Consider the following 12,810-nt stretch of genomic DNA (forward strand, 5'->3'; position numbering starts at 1 on the left):
CATCCATGTAACTTACTAAAGTAAAGAGAGTCAAGGATTTATTGGATTCATTAACATATTGACAAAATGAGAAACATAATTGGTAGGAATTTGGTAGTTGACTACAGGCATGATTAAATAACACCATTCGCAATCATGTCTTTATGAAATAAAGTAAACACTCTGGACTCTGCACAAAAACATCTTTACGACACAAGAACAGGATGGGTGTGAAAGGCTACCATTGCAAAGTCAATTGTTTCTCATTTCTATCTGAAACGTGCAACAATTGGAGCCCCACCTACCATGAAACAATGACCTGTGATATAAGTCTGAAATAGAAAAGCCCTGAGTTCACTTAAACTCAAGTGCAAATATTAAGGGATAGTTTACCCAAAAATGAACATTCTGTCATCATTTACTCACCCTCATGTCGTTCCAAACCTGTATGACTTTTTTTTTCCGTGGAAGACAAAATATGATGTTTTGAAGAATAGTAACTAAAACCGTTTTGGCTGCAAGTCTACTATACGGACCAAAAATAAAGCCCTAAAATATAATATTTTATGTTCCATGGAACAAATAAAGTCATACAGGTTTGCAAATGTATATTGTAAAATGTAAAATTTTGGGATGAACTATGCCTTTAAGCTGTTCCTTTAGCAGACCATTTACATCTCAGCTTCTTGGCCAACAATTCATACAACCTTTTGACTGGGTGATCAGTTCTGACCCTGCACTGATGGGTCATAAGGCACAATAAGACAAAACACACATCCCGCCTCTTGGAAAGCCCTCTTCATCTCCACCTAGAGGTAAAACATGATAAAGATAATTTTACAATGGGGTACAATAAAAAGAAGATTTTTTTTTTTTTTTTTTTGATGATGATGATGATGATAAATGTAATTACAATTCAGCGGTCACTTGTTGAAAGATCAAAAATATACACCAATCCAAGTTAGTTTTAACTTTAAATCAGCCAGTTACAAGATCTGTTTATGATGTTGATGCTGTTTTCACATCATATTAAAATTACAGTTATTACAAGTTCTAGACTAACTCATAATTACAAGTTAAAAAGTAGATTGGTAGCTATGTGTATATATACACTCACTAATAAAAGTTTGCGGTCATTCATCATTTTTTTGAAATATTTTTTTTTAATACTTTTATTCAGTATGGATACATTAAATTGATCAAAAGTGACAGTAAAGTCACAAAGTTCATAATATTACAAAATATGTTAATATTAAGATATTAAAATATTAAGCAGCACAACTGTTTTCAGCAATAATAAGAAATGTTTCTTGAGCATCAAATCAGCACATTAGAAATATTTCTGAAGGATCATGTGACACTGAAAACTGGAGAAATTATGCTAAAAATTCAGAATGTATTAAAACTGAAATGTTTTAAATTGTAAAATACTTCACAATATTACTGTTTTTACTGTATACTGTATTTTTTTATCAAATGAAGCATAAAAAGTGAGCATTAAAAAAAACAAAAAAAAATCAGACCATAAACCTCTGAACACTAGTGTATGTTTATGTTTGATAAATTCATAATGTCTTAATATAAATCATTTACATTATAAACCAAATACATTAAAATGGTTTCTTGTACAAACGTATTGATTTTATGAATGTTACGATTTTCAATAGCTTGGCGTAGAATCCCAAGTTACTTGCTGCCTCCTAATTATGGCAATTCACATGACATAAATTAAATTACAAACAAGCAATATATAAAAGTCGAAAGATTTGCCATACCAGCCGCTCTTGGTCCATACACAAGCCCACCACAGCACCACCACTGCCGGGCAATTTGACTGCAGATTCAAACTACATAGACAACAAAGAAGCATTCTGATGTGCAGCTTTTTTCTAAAAGTCAGATTACTTCTAATGTCATTAGTAGTATTTATGGAATAACACATTGACACATTCATTTACCTGTCTAGCAAGCTGCACCATTTTCAGATTTCCAGGGCCCAAGCAGTCTTCAGTATACACTGACCTAATGGACACAATGCATCTTCAACAGAGGCATCTATTTATAAATGCACATTAAAATCCTGTTTTATTTACAAAACACAGGGAAGGATTTGTTGTTGGTTCTTATAGCTTAAAGGGTTAGTTCACCCAAAAATGAAAATTACCCATACTCTCAAGTCTTACTTCCTATGTGTATATTACATTCTCCTTTCAGACAAATACATTCCGAGTTATTTATATATATATATATTAGGGCTGTAACGATACACCAAACCCACGATTCGGTTCGTATCACGATTTTTTTTACCCACGGTACGATACAAACCTCGATATGGGGGGGACAAAACAGTTTTATTCTGTACAATATTCTGTAGCCTATTTTGCCGTCAATACCATATATCTGTATGGTCAATAGGCTACTGCCGACGTTTTCTTTGCGGTACCAATAGGCAATATATATTTAACATGAAGTATAGGGCCTCCTGTACATCAATACCAACAGAAGCGCCACGTCAGACACGCTTCTGGTGTGCAAAGAAAGAGAAAACGCCACGCAGCCGCCCCGCGGATGACGCAACAGAAACGCCACGCTCACACCACGTTGCCAGCCGGTTGGGGAAGCTTCTTGAAACACTTACGGCAAATTGTGTGGGTCTTGTCAACTACACGATTGCCATCCTTGTTCTCCACCGGGTAGCTGAAATGTTGCCATACTGCTGACTTAAAAGTTGGACCTGGACAGGAAGGATAATTCTGGGAGTTGGAAGGGGTGTGTCGCGATTCTGCCTTCTCACATCGCGATACAGGTTCGTGGACCTGCGTATTGCGATTTCGATTTCATATCGCATATCGTTACAGCCCTAATATATATATATATATATATATATAATCCTGGCTAATCCAAGCATTATGGCAGCACAAAATTTGAAGCTCAAAAAAGTGCATCATTCCATTATAAAAGTAATCCACACAGCTCCAGAGGTTAATAAAGCCCTTTTAAAGTGAAACGATGAGTTTGTTGTAAGAAAAATATCCATATTTAACACCTTATGAAGTAAAATATCCAGTTTCCGGCCGACCAGATTCAACTTACAAAGAAAGTGTAATGCTTCTCGAAGTTAAAACACTTATGCTACGTCCAACGTCATCGCCGTGCGAGGAATGCTTTTTTCATTAGTTGAATATAGAAGCCGGTCCACTGGAAACTAGATATTTTACTTTTTAACACGTTAAATAAATATATTTCTCTTACACAAACCCATCGGTTCGCTTTTAATAAAGAAGGCCTTTATTAACCCCACCTGCAGCCATGTTGATTACTTTTACAATGGATGGATATTAAAGGGTTACTTCAGCGATTAGCATATGGCTTTGTATCAGTAGAAACCCTGGAGTATATTCAAATGATTGTGCTTTCCCCCCTCATATCTCCCTGAGACAAGAGATTTATGCATTTTATTTCTGGAAAAATTCCTCCTATGATGCAAATTGACGATTTTTGCATCATAGGAGGAATGTTTGCCCAAAGGCTAAAGACTACAGCCAGCAGAGGGAGCCATTTCTGCATGTTTTGAATCCGCGCATGGGGGTTGGGAGATTACACTCAGCTTGCAGGGAGAGCTAAGCCCACAGCTACAGGCACTCATTTAAACGGAGCTATGGTGTGCAATGTAAGTCTTTTAACTTCTCAAATTAATTTCTATGAAAGTTAAGCTTGTAAAGGCATGAACTGAAACGCGCCAGACTGAACTCGCGTTGTGAATATATGCCGCGAGTGTAGTCGCGATTACCTCAGCTCTCATCACTCGTGCAGTTAGTGCTCAGTGCTCTGATACTCGCGCGGTAACTCACTCATTATATTGAACAGACACGTTCAGTTTTTAATTGTAGTGTCTTCTCTAACTCAGTCACTGTAATCAAGTTGGTGGCGTTGGCAATGGCACAGGGCAGTGAAGCATTCTGGGAATTGTAGTCTTTCATCCCCATGGGACAAAAATACATTTTCTGTCTTTTCTCAGTCTAGAAGACACCAAATTCAAAAATAATTTCACATTTCTACTACATTGATGACCCAGTTTAAATACAGATTCATCTTTCCAGCGCTGAAGTACCCATTTAATAAACTTTTTTAGGGCTTCAAATCAGTGTCATTATAATGCTTGAATTAGCAAGGACATTTTTTATATATAACATCAGTTGTATTGGTCTGAAAGAACAATGTCATATACACCTAGGATGGCTTAAGGGGGAGTAAATCATGGGGTACTTTTAATTTTTTGATGAACTATCCCTTTAAATCTACAACATTAACCAACAGATTAGTGACATGCAGTTAAACCTCTATTCGACTTTGTTTGATGAATGGACTAAAACACCATACCGCCGTAGCTCAAAGTTTTCATCCATGAGCTGTGCGAGTCTGGTCCAGTCCTTACACTGAAAGGCATCCCTGCGTAAGGTGAGAAAAGCACCTTTAAAGCACTTTTCATTCACCATGTCTTATTCCAAATTCTGCATGAAAAGTGTAACGCTACAGTTATTGAAGGAACAGTGCTCAAAGATGAACCAACCGGGCTTGGTCTGTGAGTTCAGCAAACGATTTCATAGCTTCAACCACAGCAGAGTCACCTGTCCAGACAGAACAAGACTTATGAAAAGCTAAATTCATTCACAATCAAAACATAAACCAAGGCATAAAGCAGGACTCACCGTTTAACCAGCGCTGTCTAACATTACTGTGAATCCGGCCAGAATCACTTGGATCGCCCAAGTATGCCAGCCAGAACAAGGGAAGATCGCTCATGTCCAAGGGAATGTATTCTCCTATAGAAAATACTAGTCACTTCAGGTATATATTGCAAATGCATTACCATTTAAAAGTTTATGGGGATTAAATTAACACTTTTATTCAGCAAGGATGCATTTAATTAATCAAAAGTGACAGTAATGTCTTTTATATTGTTACAATTTTCTACTTCCGAAAATGCTGTTATTTTGAACTTTCTATTCATCAAAGAATCCAGACATTTTTTTTGCAGTTTCCACAAAAAATTAAGCAGCACAACATTAATAATAATAATAATACAAAATGTTTCTTAAGCAGCAAATCAGCATATTAGAATGATTTTGGAAGGATCATGTGAGACTGAAAATTCAGCTATCATCACAGGAATAAATTACATTATGAACTATATTTAAATAGGAAACAGTTATTTTCAATTTTACTGTATTTTTTTAATCAAATAATTACAGCCTTGAGTCAGCATAAAAGACTTTTGAACAGGAGTGTTAATCCCAGGTTTATATAAAATAATGAAAAATGCTACTTATATTGCCCAAAATAATATTTCTGTTCAAACACAGTACCATAACCGCGCTCGTCCATAAGCTGTTTGTTGAAGTCCATGTACACCAAGCCTTCATAGACCTATTAGGGAGTTAATACAGAGACAGTCATGTTCATGCACAGTGCAAGTCAGATGGGTCAAATTAATATGAATATCCATACTTGCACAACGCGATCCTGTAGACCTGCTGTGATGAACAGCTCGTCTGTCTCTACGTTGAGGATGAAGTTGGCTCGGACTGGTTTAGGAAGATCCTGACTCAGGATAAAGTTTATGTAAGCTAATGGCTTTTTCCAACATAAAAAAGAAGTTCTAAATCTATCCACTTATTGGTGAATGCTGAACATACGTTGTCTGTGATGTTGTAAAACTTCATCAGGCACTTCAGTGTGGCAGACACAATCGCACTACACAGGGAACACCCAAATGGTACTGTTAGAATATTCAAATTTGACCCTAACAACAGCAGATGAAACAGGGTATTTGTGTTTGATTACAAATTACATAGACATGAATGAGCTTTGGAGAACCTGACTGTTGTTGTTCATTGTTGTTCGATGTTCATGGAAGTTTGTAGTTAACGCTCGACTTACCTACTGCCAGCTAAACCCTAGAAGTCATCAAAGGAATATAGTAGTGTTAAGAATGTACTCACATTCTTAGAACTTCAATTTGCGTTAAAACAACTGATAATATAATCATAATAAGTCTTACCACTTGCCGAGGAATGTTTGTATCATACTTGAGAGTAAAATTCTGCTTGGAAAGAGCAATGCTGTCAGCATAAAAGAAAGAAAATACATTAATCATTCCAATTACACAACAATTTTTTTTTTAATGTATTATTCCATATATCCGATGGATTATTGAAAAGGAAAAGGGACTTGAATAAAATCAGTTTGAAAAGACAACTGTGATCTCCAAAATACTTACACATCAGTTGTCTATTTCATTATAATACATGGAATAATACTTAATAGACACTTACAAGCCACTGCCATTGTATTTCTGTATTACAGGATCCATGTCTACATAAGATGATTGGACCCTGATAATCACGACTTTAAGAAAATATATTTATTTAATTATGGTTATTGGATCTCACCCTTGTTCAGAGCAGAACTGGTAAAACTTTTTACAGGTGGCTTGTAGAAGTCTCAGACCTCCCAGATACCTGTAAGGCAAATTAATGTATATAAATAATTTAAACAATTGGTTTTGTTGTATCGGAAACATTCTGCAAAATTTCTAATTTTCTGTTCCACTGAAGGTCGACATGAGGGTGAGTAAATGATGACAGAATGTTCATTTTACATGATTTATTCGTTTAAAGTTTTCAATTTGTTGAAGTTCATAAAAAAAAGGAGGAAAAAAGGAGACAAATGCTTGATGTGTGGACAAACCCTTCTTTCCGGCTGATCTGAAAGAGATCCTGCAAACTTCCGAATTCAGTTGGGTCATTAAGAGGATGAGGTAGAATGACCTTAATAAAAACAATGAGATGAATAAATAACAGTGCTCTCCATGATGTCTTATCTAATGTTCTTTTATTTATTTTTTTATATACCAGAGTCTGGCTCTCCATGAGTGTAACCTCAGCCCAGAAGTTAGCAATGGTCATAGCAATGGTTTTCCCATTGAAACCATCAGAGGGGTTCCCCATGAGTCCAACCCTGCCAGTCAACACACAGACACAATGTATAGTGATGAAAAGCAGGTATGCATTTGTGAAGACTACCGTGTTCTGACTGACCTGGCATATGAACGGCATGTAATGGGTTTAGATGGAGACAGCTGCTGTTTTGAAGAATAGTGAGTGAGCCATTTTGTGTAATCAGACAGACCCTGTAATAACATATGTTAAAAGTTCAACATGTATTAATACACAATTTATCTATGTATTTAGGTAACATTTTGTAATAGGTACACAGTAATAAAGTACTTACAAATCATTTGCAAACTATACGTTTATAGTTCAAAGTTAATATATATATTGTAGTCTCTGTTGTTACATTATACTAAAGCCTATATAAAGGTTATATACAAATAGTATATACAAATAGTGAGTTCTCCATTCATTGTCACCGTAATTAACCCAATTATTACTATTTAATAGAAAATAGTTAGATTGTTCTCACTTTAAATTAGGTCAAGGAAAATTGAAAAATGTAATTAATTAAGTGCTTAAAACCAACCTTTATTAGATATTAATTACATTAGCACGTGTATGTGTGTGTGTGTCCTGTAAACTCTACATTATAGGCACAAAATGTCCCCACAAAGATGCCAATATCCAAAATCCTTGTCCCTGTGGTGACATTTTAGTATCTATGAGGAAGTATAAATCATTGTGAAAATTTTAAAATGCAGAACGTTTTCTGTAATGAGTAGGTTTAGGGTAAGGGGAGGGAATAAATAGTTTATACAGTATAAAAGTCATTATGTCTATGGAAAGTCCCCATAAAACATGGAAACCATGTGTGTGTATGTGTGTGTTTAATAAATGGCAGAAATGATTTCAACAAATTAAACGAGTGGGTAATAATGATAAGTTGGAGTAAATTAAATGATAAGTTGGAGTAAATACAGTGTGTGCAGGATGAGCGTCCCACTATGAAGCAGGAAAATACAAATAAGTACGAACACTGAATATGAATGCAATTAATAAAGTTTGGTTTACAGCACAAACTTAAAATAATTGTCCTATTTTCCAAGACCTAAAGTGAGAACTATTTATTCCTAATAACTATTTAACAATTTCTTTACTACGAGCTAATTAAACAATTATAATTGTGTTAATTATAGTGAAAATGAATGAAAAACTCAATATTTGTCTATAGCCTATTAATATATTAACAATGTATATTGACTACAATATATTAACTATGAATTAACATTTTCTTCATGATTTGTAAGTACTTTATTACTGTACACTATTATAACATGTTACCATTATGTTTCGAATAACGTGGTATACACTACAGTTTGGGGTCAGCAGGATTATTTTAATTGATACGTACATTCAACAAGGATACATTAAATTGATCAAAAGTGACTTGTGTCATTTTTAATGTTTCAAAAGATGTCAAATAAATGCTGTATTTAATATTATATACTATATAACATTTCGCTCAATGGATCCTAAAAAAATTATAATTCAGTTTTCACAAAAATATTAAGCAGCACAAAAGTTTTCAACATTGTAATCTAACCAAATCAGTATCTTAAGGTCCAGTCACAAGATAACTATAATGATAAAGATTTACTAAAAAAATAAAAATAGATGCAGAGCACGCTTATTATAAACAGAGCGTTATTATTTGTTGATGTGGATGTTAATATAATTATTGTTATGGTTATCTTTACAGTTATCGTTCCTGGTGTGAACATGCCTTAATGATTTTTGAATCCTCTGACACTGAAAACTAGAAGAGTTCTCTAGAAGAGTTCTCTCTGTAAAGAAATTTCTCTCCAAAACATTTTAAATCTTACCGACCACAAACTTAAAACAAAAAACCATAAAAAAAAAAAAAATTAACCTAAATAATGCTACATCTGTACCCACCACTTGTCCAATTAGTTGAAATCCTGTTGGTAACTTCATCCCATAAACAGGAACTTTCTCTTCATTTATAAGCCATTCCTACAAACAGTAAAATCATATTTAATATAGAAGTTAACATTAAATCTAAAGACACATACACAAAGGCTTAATGTTTTACATTTTAAAATTCATAGATAATTTAAAACATTTACCCAAAACATGCCAAAGGTTCTATCTTTAACATCTGAGTGTTGAACAAGGAATTCAGAGATGTATGGTAAGGACTCTTTGCGCAAGCAGTAAAATACCACACTTGCCAGACGGGACGCGGTGACGCCCTCCTGAGGCTTCTCAAGGAAGCGCATGACCCTGGTGTAGACAGATTCAGACAGAAGCTTGTAGTAAATGCTAAACTCAAGTAGTGTTCACTGCTCACTGCAAAGCCAAATGACTTTCAACTCCCCCTCTTTGGACATCACTGGTTGAGCTTGACTTAGTCCAGCTCCACCTCTGTGGATCTAATGGGTGGAGGGATATAGTTATGGGTAGGGTGGTGTGGTTGAACCTTCTAGCTCCACTCATTATGCCTAAATTACATCAAGAGAGGGGGAGCTAGACGTCCAGATGGACTTCACATTCCACCCATGCTCTCTTTTAACTTTCCAAACATTGACTACATTTTCCATTGGGCCATATATTAACATAAGCATTTATAAACATAAGCATTCATGTAGACATAAGTAAAATAAATAAAATAAATAAATAAAATAAAACCAGTAAAAAAAAGTACTGACTTTTAGAATCATAACGTCATTTAAAAAAAAAAAAAGAGTTGTCCATAGGTATGTTTATATTCAATGATTATGTCTAATGATTATTTTCTGTACACAATTGTCTACATTTAATTTACCCCTGTTATTTCCCCTGATATCCAAACCCTGTTATTTATATCCCCCTAGAGTACATAAATTGCCATGCACCCTATATAAAAATATAATAAAGAATCTATTAACCTTGGTTAATTTTATTATCTCAGAAGATATAATATGGCATAAATGACTTGAGTATCACAAGATAATAATGTCTATTTCTGTGTTTTTTGAATAGTTTAATAGAAGTAAAACTAAGAATTAGTAATGTTTAATAGATGTCACTTTGCATTTTAAAACTACTTTTTTACTTATGTCTACAAGTATGTTTATACAATTACTTGTCTATTTATGTTTATTTAATGTTTACATTTCATTTGACTTTTGCCATCATGTCACACTGCTACATTTCTATTTAATGACAATTATTGAACAATAAAGCACAAAAGCATGCTGTTTAGAGTGCAATGGCCATTATATATATAAAATTGTATGTATGTATGTATGCATGCATGTATATATATATGTATGTATATATATATATATATATATATATATATATATATATATATATATATATATATATATATATATATATATATATACATACACATATATATATATATACACATGCATGCATACATACATACATACATACATACATACATACAATTTTATATATATACACACATAAATTGGCTAATTTTATAATATCAGGGGTTACTTCTTCCGTGACAACACAACAGTGTAAAGATGCCGTCTCACCGATGGGTGTTTGGACAAACTTCAACAATTCCTCTGGAGTAGCTCTTCTCTCCTGACTCCAGCTCATAATATATAGCAAGTTCTCCAGGCTAAAGTATCAAATTGTAATGAGAATTAAATTGGAGTAGAAATGGCAGAAATGATTTCAACAAATTAAACAAGTGGGAAATAATGATAAGTTGGAGTAAATACAGTCTGTGCTGGATGAGCATCCCACTATGGTGCAAGCGGGAAAGTACAAATAAGTATGAACGAACCTTGTTGGGTAACTATGACATCTCACCCACAAGAATCAACTTGTTACAACAGTCATTTTAATGAGTTTCTCTTACCTTGGATCTGAAAAAGCGAATGACTTGTGCAATATCAAAGTTTTGATCAGCACAAAGCATATCTCCTGCAATCTGCAAATGCAATATGCGAACACAATTGAAAACATTCCTTCAAATTTAGGATTTAAGTAAAATAAAATAGGTCTTGGAAAAAGGATATTATACAAGTTTATAGCTCAATGCTGTGTCATACCACCATAATGTCATCTTGTAGCTGTCGGCTTCGGATGGCCAATTCAAGGTCTGCGACAGCCCCGAGTCTGTCATCCAAAGTAGTGCTGCCATCATTCACAACATTCTCCACCGGAAAGTCATTGGCTGTTGCCCACCGTTCATAGTGTTTGTATCTGAATTGAGTGAAGATTTCAAGCAATATACAATTTTAAATTCATTTTAAATTTAAATATAGGGTTTATTGGCTGCTATTGTATATCCGACCTAAACAGACTAAAAAAGCCACACTTCCAGCCCTTATTTCCACAATAGAAAAATGTAAACATTCAACAAACCAGGTTGCCATGTATGTCAAATGGCAGAACAAATAGGACTTACTTGTCAGCATTCGTGACCAGATAGACTTCACTGAAGAGCTGGCGACTGGGAGAGGGTAAATATTGTGTTGCATTAGTTTGGATGGAAAACGCCTTTCACAATAATGCTAACAAATGTAATGACTCACGTGTTGACGGTTTCCCACCAGAAATCCAATATTTTCTTTCCCCCCACCCCAGGTAACAGAGCTTTTGGAACACCGGGCAGATGAGCATACAGACCTGTAATATCATTCTTGAAATAAAGAGACATTGAACATTTACGTGAAATTAACGTGGCAGTAAAGTTAATAGAAAGGCTAACTGCAAAATTACACAAAGATTTAAGAAATCATAACTGTTTTGCAGCTCATTCGAAAAGGTTTAAATCAATCGATTTACCTTAATCTGTGTCTCTAAAATCGTACCGTGCCCTGCAACTAACAATATGCAAATCATTGCTCCTGCTTATTATTTATTTGAAATAGCAAAGTATAATCCTTCCATCACAGTAGAAAGTCCATAGTGCAACTAATAACACAGTTACAACCGTGAAGTAACACACGTCACCGGAAACCCTACAAATCCTTAAAGAAACAGGCTCACGATTACATTTGTAATATGGCAAGCCGTTTCATCATTTAGTACTTTACACAAACTCGTGTTTGTTTGTATACTACTTATTAAAGGTGTCATGAACTGGCTTTTAAAAAAAATGTATACTTCTGTCTGAGGTGAACTAATGATTTAGTTGTGTGTTTTTTACATTCAAAAACATCCTAACTAACAGGCTATTTTCTACACTGGTTTTGAGACTCTCCAAAACGCTGGGTTCTGATGGGCGTGCAGCATTGGACACTTGGAAATAAACACCCACGGCTAGGATTAGATAAGATATTTTGCCACAGCCCTGCAGATTTTAGCTTCAATCCTAATAAATGCTAGCCTGGTCCTACCAGACTCTCGTACATTTCAATTGTACATAGAGTCTGGCCACTCTCCATTGACAAGCATTTATTTCCACGAAGGCGGGTACTCTGTTAAAGTTTAAAACTATTGGATCTGCCCTGAGCCACTCTGGATCTGCCATAACCAATCGCTAACGTTTGGTCATGATGTATGTCATGCGCCCTTCGCCTGTTTCACACAAGGAAATTCGACAAAATAAATGTGCACTTGTGCATGCCACCTCAGTAATAAAACCATAGGATAAAACCTAAAACTTGTGCATTCGGATTGTACTTTATTCACACCTGCAGTGGAGGGGAGAGTTTTGTGATCGGGAGCGTGCCGCTCACGTGGTCTGTAACATGATTGTATGCTGTAAATAAAATGTCCTATGCTTGGTATGATAATAAATGTTGCTATAAAAACGGACCAATTCAAATGTTTACGTGCTTTTATTTTAATTTGTTTGAGCAGTGATTAAATATTGCTCTTGTAA

The 12,810-nt window shown here is 34.8% G+C and overlaps 1 protein-coding gene across 1 annotated transcript; it reads right to left on the reverse strand.

Moving 5' to 3' along the window:
* Positions 1-8: 8 nt before the first annotated feature.
* On the reverse strand, positions 9-11,926 carry gkup (glucuronokinase with putative uridyl pyrophosphorylase). The gene is made up of 23 exons (XM_067450878.1): positions 11,769-11,926; positions 11,516-11,622; positions 11,389-11,433; positions 11,030-11,183; positions 10,837-10,908; positions 10,505-10,593; positions 9,083-9,239; positions 8,892-8,969; positions 7,080-7,171; positions 6,894-6,999; positions 6,730-6,809; positions 6,432-6,500; positions 6,041-6,101; positions 5,920-5,936; positions 5,676-5,733; positions 5,488-5,580; positions 5,346-5,406; positions 4,689-4,802; positions 4,550-4,607; positions 4,360-4,428; positions 1,938-2,001; positions 1,755-1,826; positions 9-788 (listed from the first exon to the last, which is right to left on the reverse strand). Exons 1-23 carry the CDS (start codon positions 11,823-11,825, stop codon positions 702-704), a joined length of 1,860 nt encoding a protein of 619 aa, XP_067306979.1. The 5' UTR covers positions 11,826-11,926; the 3' UTR covers positions 9-701.
* Positions 11,927-12,810: the final 884 nt, after the last annotated feature.

The sequence above is a fragment of the Pseudorasbora parva genome, chromosome 8, assembly GCF_024679245.1.
Source record: "Pseudorasbora parva isolate DD20220531a chromosome 8, ASM2467924v1, whole genome shotgun sequence".
NCBI lineage: Eukaryota > Metazoa > Chordata > Actinopteri > Cypriniformes > Gobionidae > Pseudorasbora > Pseudorasbora parva.